The following is a 22,704-nucleotide window of genomic DNA, read 5'->3' on the forward strand; positions in this document are numbered from 1 at the left end:
TTGCACATCTGGACACTACAATTCTTCCCCATTCTTCTGTACGAAACTGCTCAAACTCTGTCAGATTGCATGGGGATCATGAGTGAACAGTTTTCAAGTCCACCCACAAATTCTCAATTAGATTGAGGTCTGGACTCTGACTTGCCACCCCAGGACATTAACTTTGTTGTTTTTCAGCCATTCCTGTGTAGCTTTGGCTTTGTGCTTCTGGTCAAATCCTCTCCCAATTTGCAGTTCTCTTACAGACTGCATCAGGATTTCCCTGTATTTTGCTGCATTAATTTTAACCCTCTACCTTCACAAGCCTTCCTGTGCCTGCTGCAGTGAAGCATCTCTACAGCATGTTGCAGCCACCACCATGCTTCAGGGTAGGGATGGTGTGATTTTGATGATGTGCAGTGTTTGGTTTATGCTAAACATAGTATTTAGTCTGATGGCCAAAAAACTCAATTCTGTTTTCATCAGACCATGGCACCTTCTTCCAGTTGACTTCTGGCAAACTCTAGGTGAGATTTTGAGGGTTTTTTTTCGACAGTGGCTTTCTCTTTGCCATTCTACTATAAAGCAGCAAACTGGTGAAGCACCTAGGCAACTGTTGTTGTATGCCCAGTTTCTTCCATCTCAGCCACTGAAGCTTCTAACTCCTCCAGAGTTGTCATGGATCTCTTGGTGGCCTCCCTCACTAATCTCCTCCTTGCACAGTCACTCAGTTTTTGAGGATGGCCTGCTCTAGGCAAATTTACAGCTGTGCCATATTCTTTCCATTTCCTTAAGATTGATTTAACTGTACCCTAAGGGATATTAGGTGGCTTGGAAATTTTCTTGTGTCCATCTCCTGACTTGTGCTTTTTGATAGCCTTTTCACAAAGTTGCTTGGAGTGTTCATTTGTCTTCATGATGTAGTTTTTGCCAAGATACTGTCTCACCAGCAGTTGGACTAGGTCGGGGGTCGGCAACCCGCGGCTCCGGAGCCACATGTGGCTCTTTTACGTCTGTGCTGCGGCTCCCTGTTGCTTTGAGAAATAATTGGTTGTGGCGACCCTTTTCCTGGCACATCCGAACCGACTCACAATTAGATAGCCTACGGGGTTTGCGAGCACAGAGCTTTGGAGCCTCCGCTCCATGGGGGGCCGGTTGAGGGAGGCTTAAAAGTGAGGCTGAAGATTTCGAATAAAGTTTTTTCCTTCGACGGCAGTTACCGACTCCGTGTCGTAATTTTAGCGCTGCGTGTGGCACACCGCTACATGGTCAGTATTTAATTAAAATGTATTTTATGTTAGTTTGTTAGTTTTTGAAATGTAAATCTAAATTTGAAGATTATGGTGATCTTGTACAATCTAATTAAGACGTTGTGGCGACCCATTTCCTGACACATCCGAACCGGCTCAGAATTAGCCAGCGTTCAGGCTAAGGGAGATAGCCTACGGGGGTTTGTGAGTACGTGTCTTTTGCAGCATCCGCGCCCATGGGGGGGCGGGTTGAGGGAGGCTGAAAAGCAAGGCTGTTTAGTTCGAATAAAGCTATCTTTGACTGCAGTTTACTGACTGCGTGTAGCAACCGCTACAACGTGTTTTTATCGCTGGCTGTCCAGAGGGAAGGTGCTGAAACGCTTTGTCGCGTGTCTGGAACAAGTGAAAACTTTCCTGGGCAGCAAAGGGCTCAACTTTCCTGAGCTGGAACAGCCAGAGTGGCTGGAAAAGCTACACTTCATGGTAGACATGACAGCGCACCTGAACACGCTGAACACAGCTCTTCAGGGGAAAGGACGTACAGCCCTGCACATGTTGGAGGATGTTTTGGCATTCGAGCACAAGTTGACAGTGCTTGCCAGAGATTTACAGAAAGGCACATTGTCTCACTTCCCCAATTTGAGAGAGTTCAAACAATGTCACGACATGATAAATTCGGAGTATTTACATTTTGCAATCATCGCAATGCAAACATCGTTTGGGAAACTCTTCTGTGAGTTCAGAGAGGAAAAAAACACATTATCCTTCCCGGTCACTCCCCTAAGCATCGATCCATCCCTACTGAATACGACTGCATTGTCAGGTGTGAGTCAACCTGAACAAGTATGATAAATATTTTAATTGCCTATTATTTTACATATATTCATATGTTTTCATTGTTCAGTGAAATAGTCCTTTTATTTTTCAGGTTGACAGCTGGCTGACGTTATTTTTGGTTTGCTGCTGGCGGCAAATTTAAGTTTGGCGTTTTTCATAAATACAAGAAGGACTCAAATAGACATTGAGTATTTTACTTAAAAGTAACCTTCAACCCAACGTCTTTTTTTCGGAGTTCAAAATGTTTTTGTTGCATGCAGAAATGTAATTTCGTTTTCTCTGCAGGAGTTCATCAATTTCATAAATGCAACACATTATAGTTTATATATAGCATAAAGGCAAAACAAAACGTTGTATGCAGTGTTATTTCATTTTAAATGTCAAACGGGTTTTGCGGCTCCCAGTGTTTTCTTTTCTGTGGGAAATGGGTCCAAGTGGCTCTTTCAGTGGCAAAGGTTGCTGACCCCTGGCCTAGGTGCAGATGTATTTTACTATAATCAATTGAAACAACTTCACTGCACACAGGTTTATATATAGCTAGGACACCCTAACTAATTATGTAAATTCTAAAACCAGTGTCTGCACCGGTGATGATTTGGTGCATCATATTCAAGGGGGCAAATACTTGTGCAATCAATTATTTTGTTTTATATTTGTAATTAATTTAGATAATTTTTGTAGAGATCTGTTTTCACTTTGACACAGAAGTCTTTTTCTGTTGATCAGTGTCAAAAAAAAAGCCAAATTAAATCCACTGTGATTCAATGTTGTAAAACAATAAATCATTACTTTTTATAGGCACAGTATATTACATTCAGTTTCCTTCTTGTCAATTCTGACATCACATCTCCAAACAATTTCTGTAGATAAATGTCTACAGTATGTCTACAATTTCTGTAGATAAACATAACCTTTCTTGCACAAATGTATGTGCTGCTTTATTCCAATATGCTGCTGAAGATATTCATTATACATCATAGATTCCAACATTTTCTTCGGGCTAATAGATCAATATTACCCCATTTTCACTCCCCCTCCTCCCTTAAATATTGGGGTGGCATTTTTTAATCCATTTTGCAGAAATCATTCCTGCAATGTGTGGAAGTTTGGAAAATAATAACTTGAGCATCCACCATCTCTACTGCAACCTGAACAATTTTCCTGGGATTTGTTGGTTTTAATTTCAATTCAGATTCTATAGATCTCATTTTAAAGACCCTTTTAACAATGATTGATACTCAATAATGATTGATTTTGTGGAATATTTTGTATAATTGCAGGCTTATAGTCAATAATTATAAATTGTTTAAAATTGGATTTTATTTCTATTTATATCAACATGCATTGCCTTTCTCGGGACAGTTTTGTAATTCGCCAATGCAGATAATTGCACTAGGCTCCAAGACAGCTTCTTTCACCAGGCTGTCAAATTTATCAGTACACATTGATCTGATTGCATACCTGACTGTACACGTGTATACAAAACAGTTATGTATACTATCTTAGAGTTTGGACAATATCCTCCCACATTGCCCTTATTGCTATTACATTCCAACAGAGACGTAACAAAGATTTTTATTTCCTCATGTTGTGTGATGGATGTAAGAAATAAAATTAATTCTAATTTTCTTAAACTCCCTCTGTTTGCTCTTTTCCAGTTTTAAGTGACTTGAAGCTTGCACAATCAAAAAACTGCCCAGAAGTTGATAATGTAGTCAGTGATTTGCAGTCTTCAGATAATTTCAAAGGAGGCAACAGTGAAGATCCTGTTTCCAGCCCACCACCTGTCGCTGCTGAATCTGATAGACAAAACACCGAGGCTCTCTTGGAGCAAGAGCTGTGAGTTTAACCCTTATATTGTACATTTCCAGACTTAACACTTTACAAAAATGGAGCCGTACCTGTAAAATAAATAAAAACACTTGAAATTTTCCTGAAATATTGGGAATACATAAGCTCATTTGGAAGGGAGCAGATGGCACTGTGGTGCAGTAATTCAAGCTACTGTTTCCCAGGTTCAGTGACCCAGTTTTAATTCTGCACTCTGAACAGAATCAGGTTTAATATTGCCAGCATATGTTGTAAAATCTGTTAACTTTGCAGCTGCTATGCAATGTAATACATGATAAGAGTAAAAAAAACTGAATTACAGTAAAGCTACATGTATATATGTGTACTCGCTCATGTTCATGGGTTCAAAGTCAATTCAGAAATTAGATGACGGGGGAAAGAAGCTGTTCCTGAATCACTGAGTGTGTGCCTTCAGGCTTCTGTATCTCCTACCCAACAGTAACAATGAGAAGAGGGCAAGTCTTGGGAGGTGGGGATCATTAATAATGGATGCTGCCTTTCTGAGGCACCAACCCTTGAAGATGCTCTGGATATTATGGAGACCAGCAGCCATGATAGAGCTGTCTAATTTTACAACTCTCTGCAGCTTACTTGTACTTCGATGCTGTGCAGTTGCACCCCCCCCCCCCCCACCGCAATACCAGGTGGTGATGTAGCCAGTTGGGATGCTCTCCACTGTACAGCATTAGAAATTTGAGTGTTTTTGGTGACATACCAAATCTCCTCAAACTCCTCATGAATATATCCGCTGTCTTTGTGGAGTTTGCACATTCTCCCCGTGACTTTGTGCGTTTCCCACCCTGTCTGCTTAGAACAATTGGCCACCGTGTGTTTCCCCTGGTGTGTATGTGAATGGCAGAATCGGAGGGAGTTGGATTATGGGAATGTGAGGAGAATAAAAGCCCCTGGTGGAGGCAGTAAGTAAATAGATTCTTCATGGTTGGTGTAGACTTGGTGCTTTGTGACCATGACTCTTGACTCTGAAAGGCACACCCGTGTTTAAGATGTAAACTGTCTCTCTCTGCCAAAGTAAGAACAAGTTCATGAACTGTCTAGCAGCAACAAATTGATCGTTATCTTTTCTGTTGATGTACTGTTTTACCTTGCCTCATGACCAGATCCTGAGGAGTATTTCTCTTTCCAAAGTCTCCTAAATCTGCATTTATCACCTTTGTGTGGCCTTGCATTTCTGAGCAGCAGCCAGCTGCAGCTTCCCAAAGTAAACTTTGGTATTATATTCTTTGTGTCAGACAGAAGTAATCTCGGGGAGGATTACAATGGCAACCAAGCCTTCTCCCCTTGTTAGATTGGAACGAGTAGAGTACAGCCTGTGTACTCTGTGTCATACCATCCAAATTCAGAACAGTGCTTGTATACTATACAACAATGTATAGGGAATAAGTTTCCTGGAGGGGAATTTCCTGGATGGGAGGGGAATAAGTTTCCCCTCCCATCTGCAGAATGCCAAAGCCCAGTGCCTCACCCATTAGAGGCACTCCAAACTCAATTTTCCCGGGAAAAGTTCACAATCAGATTGGCTGTATGGTTTTATTTTTCTTTCCTTGAATGGTATATAAAAATAACAATGCAATTGTGTAAATTTGGAAAGTATTTCTGCATTAAAACCATCAGGTTAAGCTAGTTGATCATACTCCTGTAACTGTATGACTTTGTCAAGACAGTGAAAGATGATTACACAGATTAACGTATAATTTTAAGCTCAGACTTTACTCCAGAATGTTTCCCTCATTTTGATCAGCATGCACTGTATTTAACTATAATCCTTTAACTCTGGGGAAAAATACATCATTAATTAACAGATAACTAAAGGGGAAACAATTCATCTGCTAACATTCATGTACTATTATCATTGTGAGAATATGATTAGTCTGTCTCCTTGTATCATGATGTCACCTGTTCTTAACTAACAGCCAGCAAGTCTGATGAATAAATTACTTATTCAGTTCACTGTGTGTGGGATCAGTTTCTTTCATTTGAAGCAGCTTCCATATTTAAAGTAACAGTTGCCCTTGGAGAGAGGGAGAGACTGCACATATGACAGTTGAACTTAATACTAGTATTGGATCTTCCTCATGTGTACCTGGGATAGCCTGTAGTTCATTGCCTGTATAGTGGTTTGGGACATAGTGAAGATTTAAAAGGCGCTGCATAAAACCAACCATATTCCTTGTGGAGATAAAAGCAAAGTTAATATTTTATTTAAATGACTGAAAGATCATTACACTGAAATGTTCTTCCCCTCCTGTCGTCCTAACCCCTGCCGCTCTCACTTTCCAGCATTCCATGATTTTATTTTTTGGTATCCGCAGTCTCTTAGTTTTCCATGTCTTTATTAATTACGTGGTATTTATTTTGGTAGGTGCAGCAGCCACAAATTGTTGCAGCTGGAATCAGAAACCATGTTTCAGCAACTCCAGGTAATTGTTTAATATAGTTATTGATATAAATTGTACTTTGCCTCCAATTGAATATACCTTATTGGATTGTTCCTAAACAATTAATAGTAAATGTTAAAAGAATGGAAAGCTCATTTAGACAATTAATTCCAAACAGAATCTGAATCTGTTAGTTTATTTTTCTTCACTTGCCATACTGTGGAGAGACCACTATTCCCTATCCATTAATATGTAGGGAAACAATTTTGGCATTTTATCTGTGGACACTGTCACTAACAATTTCATATCAAGCAGGCACTGGCCCCTGGTGAAAAACCTGAGGGTAAAATAAATTTTAAAAAATTATGACCTTGGTATGTGGCAAGGAATCTTCTGTAAAATGTTTAATGTTAGGTATCCATGCCTCCTCCCTTCAGAACAATGAAGGGTTGTGCAGGATTTCAGGTTGGGCTGGTTTACCTCCAGGGAATCAACTATTTAAGTAACAGTTCATTGTATTGGCGATGGCCAGAGCAGAGATCAAAGCAATATAAATGGGATCCCTCGAGTCACACTGTAACAGAGTAGCAGTAACTTGAAATTTCTCCATTCTTAACCTCTGGAAAAATTCTAAACTTCAAATTTATTGAGCAATGAAAACTTAAGATATGTTTATGAATATAAGTAATTAGTTTATAATGGGGAATTTACATATACTCTTGTGTAAAACAGAGGCATAGGTAACCATTCAAAAGGAGAAATGTATTCACATTTGCTGCCATTTCTTAGTGGAACAGACTGGAAAGTTCCAGCTCAATCAAGCTATTTGGCTGATAATGATGAATTCCATAGATAATGAGTTTGTGGCTGGATTGCATGTATTTTGTCACTTGTGCTGCTAATTTCACAAATAAACTGTATCAATTAAGAGAACATAATTTACCACAGGTACAGTTGAAGCCGGCTGCAGTACCCCATGTGAAAAGGAAAGTGTTTATGTATCATGACATTTATAAACACGTTCTTGATAATGATCACCATAAAGTCCTTGGCCAATACTCAGAAACAAAGACCAACAATGGTAAGTAAGCAAATGTTTAAATGTAAAACCTTTTTATTATTTCCTTTATGTACATTATTCATTTACCAGTCTTCCTGATCTAATCTCTCCGCCAGCACCAATCTTACTTGCGGTAGTTTTTCTAGTAATTCTAGTGTTTATGTTCTAAGTAAAGATAATGCTTTATTTTGTTCCTTTGCAAATTCATTGTGCATCTACCATATTCTGATATTTTTAATATTATTTTGTAGCTGCTGCTGAACAAGAAAAAATTACATCAACAGAAAATGTAAGCAGTTCAGAGTTACAGAAAAGTACCACAGATGACGAAAGCGTAAGAAGTTGTGCACAGCATGGCCGAGCAAGATTCATTAGCAATAATGATGAAATGAATCCTGCAAAGTTAAGTGAAGGCACTGAGAAAACACCACACATTGTTGAATCCAATGAAGAAAATGCAAGGCAGGCTTCTGACGTTCGTCCTACTGAGCAACCAGGAGACGATTGTACTTGTGTTGACACTGGTCATTATAAGGCAGATGATAGAATATCATCAAATTCAAAAACTGCCCCATCATCCTCCATTATTCAGCCCAAAAATATGCTTTGGGATCAACCAAAAATCAATAGTCATGATGTTCCAATAAGATCAAATTCTGTTTGCTCTTTGCCAAAGAAGAAATGTGAAATAAAAAGAACATCGTTATTTGATCTTCTGGTTGAGTCAAGGGTTCTTCTAGATGTTTCCACCGAGCAGAAAAGTTGTTCACCAAACAATATTTGTGAAGGTGAGTCAGCCAACCTTGGTGAGCCTGTGCTGTTTGGCTCAATGACAGGACCAAGAAGCCTCAGCAAAAGTAATGAGGGGGTGCCTCAGCAAAATTGGTCAGATAGTCTAATGAAGACTTCACAGAAGACTGAGAGTGCAGTTACGTTATGTGGCAGTACATCTGAAGACAATGCTGTAGCTTCAGCATCTGAACTGGTATGCAATCCACGTCCTCTGCTTTCCACAGATACTAACAGCAGGTGCAGTATTAAAGTACAAAATCAAAATTATGTCACTTCTGAAAGTGACAACATTGGTGATTCTTCACGGATCAGTCGACTGAAACATAGCATTTCACTTCCATTACCGGGCCCAGGGTGTCAATCAAGAGTTGCTTCACGTATTACAGTAAACATCAGAAAGAGAAAGCAACACTGTGAGTCAAATGACACCAGGTTTGTTACACCAATAAAGTATAATGATGGTTCCTTACAGCTTCGTAGGGATGATAAAGAAAGGGCCGCTTTGTTTTCCAGCTTAAAAGCAGAAACTCCTTCAGTGAATATTCTTGCCTTGAGGAAAACCAGAATGGAAATCGCGACACCAAGAGACACTGACGATCCTTTGCCAGGCGATGAAAATAAGGATTGTAAGGTTGAGAGAAGGAGCAATTCTTTATTACCAATTCGGGTAAATGGTTCACAGCTGCCCATGGCTGACAAGGAGAATGATGGGGGACAAGCATGTGCATCAAGCAGTGTGGATGCTGTCCTGCAGATGGGTGGCGGTGATCAGTTACAAAGTGCTAAATCTGAAATGGGTTCCGAACTTCCTGCAGATCCAAAAGTTGCACCACTGCATTTAAGAAATGTAATTTCGACTAATATTGGTGCAGAGCAGAGCAATCCTTCAAAAGATGAGGCTGTCAGCTTAGTAAGTGTGAATAATACTTTACAGTGTGGCCCAGAAACAAGTAATTCAATTGAAGTGAGTACACCACTGTCTCCAAACTATGAGAGCCAGATGCTTTTTAACAAAAAATTGTCATCAAGCAACAACAGCTTTACTTTGGATGATAATTACATACAAAATATTAAACCTTCATACAGGATTACAGCTCCTAAAGTTCTTAGCTACAAGTACCAGTTGCTGGATGACTCATCAAACAGCATTACTGTAACTGCGCACAGGACAGTTGACCATTATAAATCTGAACCTAGCCATGCACTTCCATTACCGGTTACTACAAAAGCATTTCCTTCTCCATTACACACAGTCATTGTTGGGGTGACAGAAGTACCTGGTGCTGATGATGTGAAAAATTATAAACCTGAAGCAGCCATCGCCACATCATCAAGTGTAATAAAGCAATGTATGTCTAGAGCTTTTACGCATACCTGCAAAGGCAAGTTATCAGAAAACTACCCTGAAGGTCGACATAGCAGTATTGCACAACAAAACAGATGTGAAACGTTCTCAGAAACGGTGAAAGATTGGCATTCCACTGTAACTAAGGCACAGCTGAGTCAAGGTACATCACTCGGTGAGGGCAATGAATATCTACCAAAGGACAAATCTGAAACCAGTAGTGACCTAAAGTCAAAAAATTCACAATTTGGCCAATGCATTCCTGCAACGAGTGTAGACAGCAGCCAAAAGAAGTCACAAACCAATTTCCCACTTGGTGATATTACCATGGCTACTATAAGTGTAGAGAATTGCCAACCTGGAAATAATATTCCATTTTCATCACAGGATATGCTGACTGGTGAGCAGTCTCCTTCAAAAGGTCACAACAAAGCAGATAAACTGCTGTTTCATTCCCCAGTGAGGTTGAGCACAGACAAGGATTTGGAAGATTACCACTCTGAGAACAACCCTGCTGTGTTACTACCTGATACTCCATTTGGTTTGAGGGCTGCCTCAAGTATTGAACATGGTACCAAAAGCACACTTCAGAACTGGGAATCCAACACTGATGACAATACCAAGATTGGAGGCATTGTTAAAGAATGCAAGCAAGCAGATGATTCCAAGGCCAACATCATCATTTCTTTACCGAATGTGGTTTCTGAACAGTTGACTGATACAAATAATGCATACGTGTCACAGGATCGCTGTCTGAACAATATTGGTGTCAGTGGGAGCAGAAAAGGTTTTGACTATTTGCAGACATTGAAATCTGAAATTGATACTCCAATTGTGTTAAGTAGAGTCGCTGATCAAGTGTCTCCCCAGTCCATGAAGTTAAGCAAAGATAGGCAACTAAACTATTTGCTGAAAGCTATTGATCATACACAGTGTAGCAAATCTGAAGCTACTTGTGCATCTTCATCCTCTGATCTGGTGACCAGCCAGCCACCTTTCGCAAGTAACACACTCAGCAACAGATGTGAGTCACTGAATTACTCACTTGACAATTATGCTCGCATTGTGACTACTGGGTTCAATAAGACTTTGGGAAAGTTCAGCATAAAACATTGCAGCATTGATCCGTCACTAGATCCAGGTAATAGCCCTGCTAACATTGTACAACATTTAACTGATAGATCGATGTCAGCAAATTTGGATTTGCCTTCAGTTCAGCTAGTTGGGCAGGAATCTACTGTTTCTACCCCAAATATAAAGAAAAATGTACTGCCACCTTCTTCTGGTGAAGGGCCTTCTGATCAAAACAAATGTGAAAATTTGGCTGAAACTAATACATCAATCTCATCACCAACTGGGGTGAGTACTCAGTGGTACACTTCAAATAATTATCCAAGCAAAAGCCTGGTTCATCCTTTAGACAATAATGGAATCCATGTGGGGAAAAGCAGCAACCAATATTTAGAAAACAAATCAGGAACCTGTGCTGCAAGCCTATCTTCAAATGTATTGACTGATACCAAGGCTGCAGCCACTAACATAGAAATAAATAACAATACACTGCAACATGATACATCAAATGAAACTCTTCATGACAAGACATCTTCAGACCTATCTGAATTTAAGCTATTGCATGAAACAAACAATGAACTCTCATCTCCTTTAGTGACTAGTAAGAGGTCTCCAAAAGCTGTTAAAAGGACTAGCAAAGACTATTTGCAACCTCGTACCCCACTTGGTGGAGATATCACAATGGGGAGGGGATTGAGAGTATATTTGGAAAAGGACAACAGTGAATTACTAACCTCTGATTCATTGGCTGACTTGCAGCTGCCTTTAAATGTCATGCAAAACATAACCAAGTCACCCACACATTTTCCTTTTATTGACGACATCTCTGTGGGTTCAGACAATGAAAAAAATGTGAAACATTGCCAACCACTGGGCCACAATGCAATTTCGCCAAAGGTATCTACTGCCCTAATGTCTGAAACAAGTCACACAGTAGATGGAGTAAACAATGTACAAAATGTATTCCAAAGTAACAACGGCATCACTTTTTATAGAAGAACTGGTAATAGCAATGCACAAGACAAATCAAAAACATTAAATTTGATTGGTGAACAGCTTTCCACAAATACCAACAGTATACCAATGTTTTCAACGATACCAGATAACAAGTGTGTGTCGAAATACGAGTCCCTGAATTATTCACCTGTAAGTTCAATTATGACTGAGGACAAAGCCAATGAGAATTTACAAACACACACCACAACTACACAGTCGCGTTCAGTAACTGAGCTCAACTCTTCAACAAATATCCCACAGGACAAAATATTGTCATTGACCCAATCCCCACTCAGTTATAACATCACCCTGGGTGTAGAAAGCACTGAACTAACAGAAAACCACCAATATGAAGAAAAATGTCCAGTTTCATCACATGGACAACAATTTCTTTCAAATTTGCACAAAGACCAAAATGAGCCTTTGACTCATTTACTGAAGAGTGGTGAATTAGGAATCAATGAGAATTTTAAAAAAAATAAACCCAGGATTACCGATGTCATTTCAGCAGGTACTTATCCCTCTGCAGCAAACTTTACAGATGTAATAAAAAATACTTTGCAGCACTGTACAACAAAGGTAACTGACATCTATCGTCGTAAGAGACCATCAAATAGATTCAAATTAAACCTTTTACATAGAGCAAAAAGTGTTCCTTCATTATCTGAAATGACCGATCAATGTCAGACTGATAATATCTCTTTTGACAACAAGCAAGGAAGATCAAGGACTACTCCACTCAAAGAAAACAACCATCTGCTGTCAAGTGAAAAATACCAAACAGTTTCATCAACAGATGAATTGCACAAACAGTATATACTTACAAATATTTCACATGACAGGAAGGATAAAATCCAGAAATGCTTGTCAAATATTGAAGACAGAATTGTTAACAGAAGGTTTGATTACAATTATGACCTACAAGATGGCGGTGAGACTAAGTGTACTCCTTCATCACTGATTCCAGTATCTAGCCATTTGGCTGACATAGACATTGCACACAATGTTGAAAACAAGCCACCAGGTCAAGTTTTAAACTATGCTGTTGATGTTGTATACCCCAAAAATCCTGATGATCTTGAAAACAGAAGACCCGTTTTATCAAGAGATGAAGTTGCTCAACCAGTATCTCCTATCACTACAGCACACAGCAATAAAAACAAATCACCAAGTCATTCATCACTTATTGCAGACACTATTTTAAGCAAGAAAATTGATAACTTTAACACAACATGTGTAAATCCATCGCTGGACCCAGTGATCAGCCAGCAGACTTCCAGCAGTTCGTTTATGACTCTGAGTGATTTGCCCAACAATGGTGCTGTCAGTGCAAAACCTGCTGTCAACAAATGCATACAAAAGGATGCTACAGAAACGAGCAAAATACGAGCAGTAAGTTTTCAAACTGGCTTGCAAACTGTTCCAGCTGTCACAGATATGAATCAGAATATTGGACAGCAAAACAGAGTTTTTGACATGGGTTGTGATAAAATGCTTAATGAGAAATCAAACCAAAAACTTTTACGTAAAACAAATAGTGCACCATCTTCACCTAAAAGAGACACTCATCGCCATACCGCTGATCTTACTTTCAGGAATCAAGACAGGACATTTAAACTGAATGATGAAATTTTAATTGGTAGAAGGAACAATGACTGCATACAACGGAACAAATTGGAAGTCAACACTCAATTTTCATTACCAGCTAGCCAACAACTTTCACCCAGTGACATTAAAAATAATCAGGTTAAGTCATTGACTTGTTCTCCAGTTGGAAGCGACTTTGAAATGAATGTAGCAGGTTTCAAGAATGTAGAAAAAGCTCAATCACAAAACAACAGAGGAGCTTCACTACAGACACCAAATGACCTGTGGTTTTCTTCAGACAGCAGTACTGAATTTCTAAGTTCCTCGCCAAGGAATGATACATTTTTGAAAAGAATTGGTATTGACTCAGAAAATGACGTGAGCCTTCAATCACCAGATTTTGTGCCTGACCCACAATCTTCAATTGATGTCACATGCAGCAAGAATAGAAAATCTTTGAGCAAACCAGTGAAAATTAGAGATGGCACTTTGGATCAAAGGTGGAATGCTAATTGTGGACAAACAGATGATTTAATCAATAACAGTTCTCCACTATCTACTTCTGCACCTGTTCTGTCTCCTAGAAATATCTATAATCACAGGAATTATTCAGCAGGTAGTGGCAGTGTTTCTCCACAGGGCAATGACATTTTAAAAAGAGAGAGAAAAATGGTCAGACACAGGCGGGAAACATTCCCTGGACTACAGATGGCAGGTGGGATATCAGGAACCCGTGTGACAGATAGACATACACTGAACTCCTTTCAGTATTGTTCTCCTCCAAAAAATCAAATTGGTTCAGAATTCATGGAAATTAATAATTTAAATAGGTTAAAACATAGTAATTTTCCCAAATACACAGGAAGTTCATTTAGTATTGACAAAGATAATCACCTGGTAAACAATCACCAGGCAGGAACAGCCAGATTCTCAAAAAATTACTCCAGGTTTACACGGTCCCGGGTTCCCAATTCTCAGAATGCACAAAATAGATATGGCCAGATCTCTAAAGATACTCATTCACATTATAATCAATCATCTGAAGGAGATCAGGAAGATTTACTTTCCACCGATAGCAGGCAAAATTCTAAACTAACTGCTCAAAAGAGACACGATAAGACCAGTCACTTGTTTTCAAGTTATACAAAACGTAACAGACTTTATGGGTCTTTTTCTGATCTGTCCTTTGGTGGGAAAGAATTTGATTATAACAGCAGACCTTCATACCGTGACAGCCTTGATTGCAATGAGGTAGTAAATAGAAACGAAGACACAAGAAAAGTTTCTAAAGAAGCAGTAAAGAAAGATACACACTTGGAGAAGATGGAACGACAGAGATTGTGGAAACCTTCTGAGATCCACAAAAAAGCCTCTTCCCCAAGTCTTGAGGATGTTTTTGATCCATTCCCAAGTGAAATAAACATGGATCCAGGGATGAATGCTCAGACAGTGAAGAATGATGAGTACTTTCCTGTGGATATAAAAATGTTCTGGCCCAAGGAAAATCCCACAGATATAATAAGACTATTCAGTTCAACATCCACAGGGAGTAAAATTTCAGAGGACAGCCTTTCACCACAGTCATATCGTATACCAGCAGGGGTTTTGGAACGGAAGATGTCTTGTTACTCAGATACAGACTCAGACACCACTACTGATGATGAGTATTTCTTGGATTGCTCTGCTCCTGCAAAGGAATCTGCATTATAATATTCACAGCACAAGACTGAATAGCAAAGTGTTTTACTGATTTGCAACAAATCATGCTGCATTCCATTTGCTGCTTTGATGGCTATGGACATCTTTCTATCCTCTTGAATTTAGCTGAATAGCTAAGAACATTGATATTACCTGTTGTCAATGAGTATTTTAAAAACTTGTAACATGGTTACTTATTTTTGATTTTATTTTTGTACACTTCCAGAAAAGGGAACTGAAAATGCATAAGGGACATCTGAATTTCCCTTATCCATTTTTTTGCATGGATCTAAATCACAGCTGTTAAAGCCATCAATTCTAAAATCGTAAATTCATGGGCTCCTGGTTTAAAAAAAAAATGGTAGCCTATAATTTTGGGAAGGTCTTTCAGCAGATTTCTGATCCAGAAGCACATCTGAAGTGTTAACATGGCTTTTTCTTGTATACAGAATGCTCTGTTTTGCAGTTCCGGTCCTTTCTGTTCTCATTCGAGATTTTATTTTTATCAAAGGAAGCTCGAGTCCTTATTGCTTTAAATTCTGTGAGCAGCACATAAGTTTGAAATATATTTGAGGGAGTAGGCAAAATAGTTTCTAGTCAAACATATTCCTTGTTTGATCATTGATTTTACATTGTATGTATCATCTATGTCTGTCAACCAAATGAACGTTAAAGTTGCCATATAAAAATAGAGCTGCTAATAAAATAGTGCCATTTCTATTTGCATTTGAATGTAATGCCCATCTTTTTGGGTTTCAAACAAAGAACAAAAGCCGAAAAATTCAAATCCAGTCAGTAGCACCAAATGTACAAAACAGAAGTAACGTTTTGGATGATATTCTTGGCTTCTGAATGTCAGTTCTTACATTTATAGTAGATCTGAATTTTGGAAGAAGTATTGATTATGTACCTGCCACATATAAAGCTTTTATCACTAAAAGTGGAGCTGGTATTTTTAGGCAAATGCACATGTACAGTTTGTCAAAGTGTGCACTTTTATCTTACAGTTAGGAAAATATAAAAGTGGGGGAAAAGTTATAAACTTCTATTGTATATTGAGAGAATGAATGTAATTAAAAGGCTGATAATAATTTTAATAAATTTATATTAAATAATTTTAAATACAAGACATGGATGTTTAAATCTTTTGATTTTTAACGTGAATGAATAATAAATTAAGAAGAAAGAACATGCACTTGTTAAGTAAATTTCATGATTCTACCATACCCTATTCTATTTCACAAACCATGAATTAATATTGAAAGTTACTCACTATAGTTCATAGGCAAATATACTGTTCGGTTCAGTTTGTGCATTGAGAAAATGGCTAGAAAATCTATTTCTAGATGTCTGAAGGAAAAAACAGAATCTGATGTCAAGAGAGGCTGCATGTGCTGATGCTGTGTGGTAGAAACACTTAGAAGGATTGTGGTCACACTCGAGCCCAGAAATTGAATTTTGCTGAATGGCATTGACGCCCATTTGGATACCTCACAAATATTTGTGAAATTGTGCAAAACTCGATTAGAAACAGTACTATGGTAGGTTGCACACAGAATCATGCGGTTAAACAGGACCTGTGCATTTCCTAGAGAGAACAAACGGATAGGCTGACTACTACTGTCTCATTCATTACTGATCACAGGAAAAGTTCTTCTTAAAGGTGCCAACCACAAAAGACTGTCATGGAGGTAAGAACAATGGTGATCTGTGAATATGTGGGCAACCCACCCCTCCATGTCATAGACTGTCCCAACACCCTGTACCACAGAATGCTATTAAGTGTAGGGTGACGAGAGCAACAGAGGTGACATTTGTCTAAAAATGTTGAGTAGTGAAGGCAGATGCAGTGATGAGATTTTCATTATAATGAGCATTGAAAACTCGGGCTGCTGTGTGCCTTATGGACCATTTATTTGAGGTCTCGAGGCCAAGATCCCAGCTTTTATTTGTGCATTTTATGAGAGTTGTGGATTGCATGAAAAAAGTTCAAACATAAGAGATGGGAACAGAATTAGCCATTTGACCCATTGAGTCTCTTCCACCACTTCATCATGGCTGATCCATTTCCTTCTCAGCTTCAATCTCCTTCCTTCTCCCCATATCCCTTCATGCCTAACCAAACAACCTCTGCCTTAAATCTACCCAATGACTTGGCCTCCACAGCTACCTATGGCAATGAATTCCACACTTTCATCATTCCTCATCTCCATTCTAAATGGATGTCCCTTTATTCTGAGGCTGTGCCCTATGGTCTTAAACTCCCCCACCATAGGAAATATCCTCCGGAATCCACTCTTTTGAGACCTTTCAACATTCAATAGTTTTCAATAAGAATCCCCCCCCCCCCCCCCCGACTCATTCTTCTGAATTCCAGTGACTACAGGCCCAGAGCAACCAAATTCTGGAAGAACTCAACAGGCCAGGCAGCATGGCCTGCTGCATTCCTCCAACATGTTGTATGTGTTGCTTGCCATATGATAAGCTTTCAATCATGGAATCATTTTTGTGAACCTCCTTTGAACCCTCTCCAATATCAGCACATCCTTTCTTAGATGAGGGTGCTGAAACTGATCACAATACTCCAAGTGAGGCCTCAATGTTTTATAAAACCTCTACATTATATCCTTTTATATTCTAGTCATCTCAAAGTGAATGCTAACATCGCCTTTGCCTTCCTCACCACTGGCTTGGCCTACAAATTAATCTTTAGGGAATCCTCCTAAGTCCTTCTGCACCTCAGATTTTGTACATTTTTTCTCCATTTAGAAAATAGTCTACACTTCAATTCTTCTACAAAAGTGCATGACTGTACACTTCCTGACACGGTATTCCATCTGCCACTTCTTTTCATAATCTCCTAATCTGTTATAAATCCTTCTGCAGCTTCTCTGCTTCCTCAAAATGAACAGCCCTTCCACCTCTCTTCCTATAATATGCAGACTTGGCCACAAAGCCATCAATTCTGTCATTCAAATTATTGACATATAATGAAAAACGAATCTGTCCTAACACAGACCCCTGTGGAACACCACTAGTCACTGGCAGCCAACCAGAAAAGGTTCCCTTTATTCCTATTTTATGCCTCCTGCCTATCAGCCACTGCTCTATCCATACTAGTATCTTTCCTGTAATACCATGGGCTCTTGTTAAGCAACCTCATGTGTGGCACCTTGTCAAAGGCCTTCTGAAAATCCAAGTATACAAAATCCACCAATTCTCCTTAGTCTATCCTGCTAGTTATTTCTTCAAAGAATTCCAAAAAATTTGTCAGACAAGATTTTCCTTTAAGGGAAACAGCCTGTTTTAACATGTACCTCAAAACCACATACTTAACAATTGACTCCAACATCTTCCCAATCACTGAGGTCAGACTAACTGGCATATAATTTTCTTTCTTCTGTCTCTTTCCTTTCTTGAAGAGTGGAGTGACATTTACAATTTTCCAGTCCTCTGGAACCATGTCAGAGGACAGGAATGGATTTTTTTTCTGTTGGTGTGGTGCATGATATGTGGTGTCTTCAAGTGGCCTTAAGAAAATACCAAACAAAAGTGAAATGCACTGATGTGTGTGATTTCACTCAAAAAATTTTGCTAGCGTAATTGAACCTAGATAAAATTACATAAATCCAAAATTTACTTACCAAAGATGGACATTAATATACACATTATAGACTATGACATGTTTCCCTTATCGATTTTCTTCATTTGTTGCATTTCTGCAAATTCCCTGTGACATTATTCTTGGCAACATACCCTTTAAGCTCATCATCGATCTCTTTTGTTAACCTGAGATGGATCAATTTTCTCATGTAGTATTTCACCTAGAAGTAAGTTCACACAATTCTGAACAAAAGTACAGCTGAGTAGTTGAAAATCAGGTTAACCTGGAATGGAGCGACCTCAAGCACTTTCCTTGCTGACCTGCCAAAAAAATTGGTCTCCCCATTTTCATGGTGAGGTTTTTGTTCACCTTAGCACAACAGTAGCAGGCTGCACGGAACAGTTTGGAAAATTATGGATAAAGCAAAAGGGAAGGAGAATGCAGGAGTGATTGCAGAAGTTTCCAGAATAAAGAATAACACAAGGTTTAAAAAAAGATAAAAATTTATCTTCAGGCAACATGATGTCAAAATTTGAAAGTGTGCTGAAGGTACTACATTTGAATGCACGTAGTATACATAATAGTGCAGATGATCTTGTAGCATAGTTATAAATTAGCAGATATAATGTGGACATCACTAAGTCGTGGTTGAAAGTAGATTACAGCTGGGAGCTTAATATCCAGGGATACATGTAAACAATGCAATCAAATCCTTAGAAGTGATGCAGGATCAGAAGGTGTAGAATTTTTGTGGATAAAGTTAAGAAATTGCAAAGGTAGATGAGAGTTACATTTAATGGCCTCCAAACAGTAGCCAGGAGGTGGGGTACATATTACAATAGAGATGGAAATGTCATGTAAAAAGGGCACTGTTGCATAGCCATGGGTGGTTTCAGTATGCAGGGAGATTGGGAAAATCAGATTGGTGGTAGATCCCAGATGAAGGAATTTGGAGAATGCCTATAGAGTGACTTTTTAAAAGTAGCATGTAGTCAAGCCCAGTAAGGAAAATGCAGTTCTGGATTGTGATGAACCAGATTTGATTAGGGAACTTAAGGGAAAGGAACCCTTCTGAGGCAGTAATTATGATGGATTTCATCCTGTACTTTGAGAGGGAGACAATAAAATCAGATGTATTGTTATTATAGTGGAGTAAAGGGAACTACAGAGGCCAGCTGACTACAGTTGATTGGAAAGGGACACTAGCAGGAATGATGGTAGAGCAGCAATGGCTGAAGTTTCTGGGAGTAACTTGGAAGATGCAAGAGCAGGTCATCCCAAAGAACAAGAAGCATTCTAAAGGGAGGATGAGGATGAGGCAACCATGACTGACAAGTGAAGTCAAAGACAGCATAAAAGGAAAAGTATGGGCACAGAATATAGCAAAAATTAGTGGGAAGCTAGATATATGAAAGAGTAAAAGGGCAGCAAGAGTGGACATTGAGCCTCTGGAACATGACACTTGAGAGGTAGTAATGGGGAACAAAGAAATGGCAAGTTAACTAAATAAGTATTTTGCATCAGTCTTCACTGTGGAAGACACCAGCATCATGCCAGAAATCTGAGAGTATCAGGGCAGAACTGAGTATAGTTACTATAACTAAGGAGAAGGTGCTTGGGAAGCTGAAAAGTCTGAAGGTCGATTTATCATGTGTACCAGACAGACTACACCCCAAGGTTCTGAAGAAGGTAGCTGAAGAGATTGTAGAGACACTAGTAACAATATTTCAAGAACCACTAGATTCTGGAATTGTTTCAGAAGACTGAAAAATTGCAAACATCAAACCAGTCTTTAAGAAGGGAGGGTGGCAAAAGAAAGGAAATTACAAGCCTGACTTCAGAATTGATAAGATGTTGGAGTCCATATTATGGATGAGGTTTTGAGGTAATTGGAGGCAGGTGGTAAAATGGGCTGAAGTCAACATGGTTCCCTTAAGGGGAAATCTTGCCTGACAAATCTGTTGGAATTCTTCGTGAAGAAATAACAGGCAGGATAGGCAAAGAAAAGACAGTGGATGTTATTTACTTGGATTTTCAGAAGGTCTTTGACAAGGTGCTGCACAGGAGGCTGCTAAACAGGATAAGAACCCATGGTATTATGTGAAAGATACTAGCTTGGACAGAAGTTGGTTAACTGGCAGAAAGCAAAGAGTGGGAATAAAGAGGGCCTCTTCGGTTGACTGCTAGTGACTAGTGGTGTTCCACAGGGTTTGGTGTTAGGACTGCTACTTTTTACACAGATGTTAAAGATCTGGTTGCTATATAATTGATGGCTTTGTGGCCAAGTTTGTGAACTATAGAAAGATAGGTTTGGGGGAGGCAGTGCTGATGAAGTTGGGGGTCTGCAGAGGCACTTAGCTTAGGAGAAGGTCTGGCAGATAGAATTCAGTGCATGGTCATGCACTTGGGTAGAAGGAATAAAGGCATAGACTAGTTTCTTAATGTGGAGCAAATTCAGAATCAGACATGCAAATAAAGTTGGGAGTCTTCGTGCAGGATTCCCTAAAGGTTAATTTGCAGTTTGAGTTGGTAATAAGGAAGCCAAATGAAATGTTGGCATTCAATTCTGGAAGACTAGAGTATAAACTAGTCTTTATAAGTAGTCAGAAGCTGAGGCTTTATAAGGCATTAGTCAGACTGTATTTGGAGTACTGTGAGCAGTTTTTGTCCTATATCTAAGAAAGGACATGCTGGCATTGGAGATGGGCCAGAGGATGTTCACTGAAATGATCCTGAGAATGAAGGGATTAACTTATGAGGAGTATTTATTGGCTCTGGGCCTGTATTCGCAGGAGTTTAGAAGAATTGGGGAAGGGGCAAGGATTTTAATTGAAACGTACCAAATAATGAAAGATAAAATGGACGTGCAAAGGATCTTTCAAATTGTGGGAATGCCTAGGACCAGAGGACAGAGCATCAGAATAGTATAATGTTCCTCTAGAACAGAGATGAAGAGGAATTTCTTTAGTCAAAGGGTGGTGATTCTGTGGAATTATTTCCCTCAAGCAGCTGTGGAGGTCAAGTCATTGGGTCTATTTAAAATGGAAGTTGATATATTCTTGATTGGTAAAGATATCAAAAGTTACAAAGAGAAGGCAGGAAAAAGGGATTGAAAGGGAGGAAAACAGGCATGATTTAATGGTGGAGCAGACTCAATTGGCCAAATGGCCTAATTCTACTCCAATGTCTTATGGTCTTGTTGTTTCTGCTGTCAAACTCCCCTAAGTGGTCTTAACACCCATAAAGTACACCTGTAGTGTGATTTTCATTATACCAACATAGGTAACTCACTGAATAGTCTTTACTAACCCTGAAATTTTGCTGAAACCCAGCTCTAGGATGATTCTAGGTTTTTGTTACCTCTTGCAGGTATAACTCAGTCTGCAGCTCACTGCCTTGTTGAAGCTTTTTTACTTAGGGAGAGGAACCTTCATCTACTTTTCCTTTGTCCACAGGAGTAGACAGACCAGGTAGGGGCATTTGCCTCAATTGCAGCCTTCTCCAATATCAGGAATTCAGAGTCTGTATTGATGTTGCTGTTAACTTCCTTCTAGAAACAGCTGCCTGTGCCCTTGAAGAGGTGTTGTGGTCACATTTGACAAGGAACCTGACTTCTAGAAGTGTTCTTGACTAGTCAGGCCAAATTCCTTTGACCACTGCCATGTTCCTTTTCAACCATCCCAAAACGACTAACCCAAACCCCTCCCGTCATTTCATATCTATCAGCTGCTGTGTTACATTGTAGCCACTGGGAAATTTTGGGTGCATGACAGAGAATGCTGATCTGAAATTGATAATGTCAGTTTTGGAATGAGTTATACAAAGAAATCCCATGAGACTGTTCCGTGAAGCTCACATATTAAGTCCCCCACCTGTTTTAATGCCAAAAGATGGGTTGCAATAACTCCTAAGTTATTTTTTCTCAATTGATTTTCTGTTCTCTAAGTATTTTTAAATGCTAATTTAAATTATTTCCATCACTTTTCCAATAAAAACTCTTTAAACTGATTTCCCAATTTAATTTAGCTTAAATTCAATCTGTTAGCTTCTGATGGAACAATATTCCTCATGAGTCATGTTCAGAATTCTATAATGTTGTATTAACTGTCATACTGGAAATCTGGTTAATCCTTTCTCATTAGAACAACATCCTAAATAATCCTATTTCTGTGTTAGTTCCAGAAAAACGTGCCAAATAAATTCCACAAGTTCATCCTCTGTACAAGATTTACCTGCTC

The 22,704-nt window shown here is 39.1% G+C and overlaps 1 protein-coding gene across 2 annotated transcripts in view; it reads left to right on the top strand.

Annotated features, from left to right (window-relative positions):
* LOC132391292 (uncharacterized) overlaps nt 1-15,668 on the top strand; it is a 48,642-nt gene extending 32,974 nt beyond the window's left edge. Inside the window, exons 3-6 of one of the 2 annotated variants that reach the window (XM_059964261.1) lie at nt 2,158-3,905; nt 6,298-6,355; nt 7,262-7,394; nt 7,625-15,668. In XM_059964261.1, coding sequence (XP_059820244.1) covers nt 6,338-6,355; nt 7,262-7,394; nt 7,625-14,874 — 7,401 coding nt within the window. In that variant the 5' untranslated portion in view covers nt 2,158-3,905; nt 6,298-6,337 and the 3' untranslated portion in view covers nt 14,875-15,668. The remainder of the gene's footprint in view (nt 1-2,157; nt 3,906-6,297; nt 6,356-7,261; nt 7,395-7,624) is intronic. The other variant, XM_059964260.1, reaches the window with a different exon arrangement.
* The last annotated feature ends 7,036 nt before the right edge of the window (nt 15,669-22,704 follow it).

This window comes from Hypanus sabinus, chromosome 3 (genome assembly GCF_030144855.1).
Source record: "Hypanus sabinus isolate sHypSab1 chromosome 3, sHypSab1.hap1, whole genome shotgun sequence".
NCBI lineage: Eukaryota > Metazoa > Chordata > Chondrichthyes > Myliobatiformes > Dasyatidae > Hypanus > Hypanus sabinus.